The sequence below is a fragment of the Eimeria tenella genome, genomic scaffold, assembly GCF_000499545.2.
Source record: "Eimeria tenella Houghton genomic scaffold, Eth_scaff3677, whole genome shotgun sequence".
Classification (NCBI taxonomy): domain Eukaryota; phylum Apicomplexa; class Conoidasida; order Eucoccidiorida; family Eimeriidae; genus Eimeria; species Eimeria tenella.
The window spans coordinates 2,665-3,111 of NW_013543280.1; the positions used below are offsets into that span (position 1 = coordinate 2,665).

Genomic DNA, 447 nt, shown 5'->3' on the forward strand with positions numbered 1-447 from the left:
GGCCCCTGTTGGACTTGTGGAGTTTTCTTTGCTGCGGCAAATGCTGAAGTTCTCATTTAGAGGAGAAGAGGAAAAGAAAGAAAGTGCAGTTGGGGTGTACAGACTGCTGGTGTCTCTTGTGGGGCGCCACAAAAGCAAAGGGCCTCTTGTGCCTCCGCAGAAGTTTCAAGTTGAAGAAAATTCGGAAGAAAGTGAGACACTAAAAAGAAACTTGTGGCGTTTGGCCCTTGGTCTTGGCTAAAGACTTATTTCTTGTCCAGGGCTTAGGGTTTAAGGTTTGGTTTGGTTCTTAGGGTTTAGGGTCTAGGGTCTAGGGTTTAGAATTTAGGGTTTGGTTTTTAGGGTTCAGGGTTTAGGGTTTAGGGTTTAGGGTTTGGGTTTTAGGGTTTAGGGTGTAGGGTTTAGGGTTGGGTGGTTTTGTGCAGGGGCAGAAGGCGCCATGGACAC

The 447-nt window shown here is 47.2% G+C and overlaps 1 protein-coding gene across 1 annotated transcript in view; it reads left to right on the top strand.

Moving 5' to 3' along the window:
* Nucleotides 1-241, top strand: part of ETH_00033890 (uncharacterized protein) — a gene marked incomplete at both ends in the record, with an annotated part of 2,007 nt that extends 1,766 nt beyond the window's left edge. Inside the window, one exon of the mRNA XM_013376529.1 lies at nt 1-241. Within this exon, the coding sequence (XP_013231983.1) occupies nt 1-241 (241 nt within the window).
* Nucleotides 242-447: the final 206 nt, after the last annotated feature.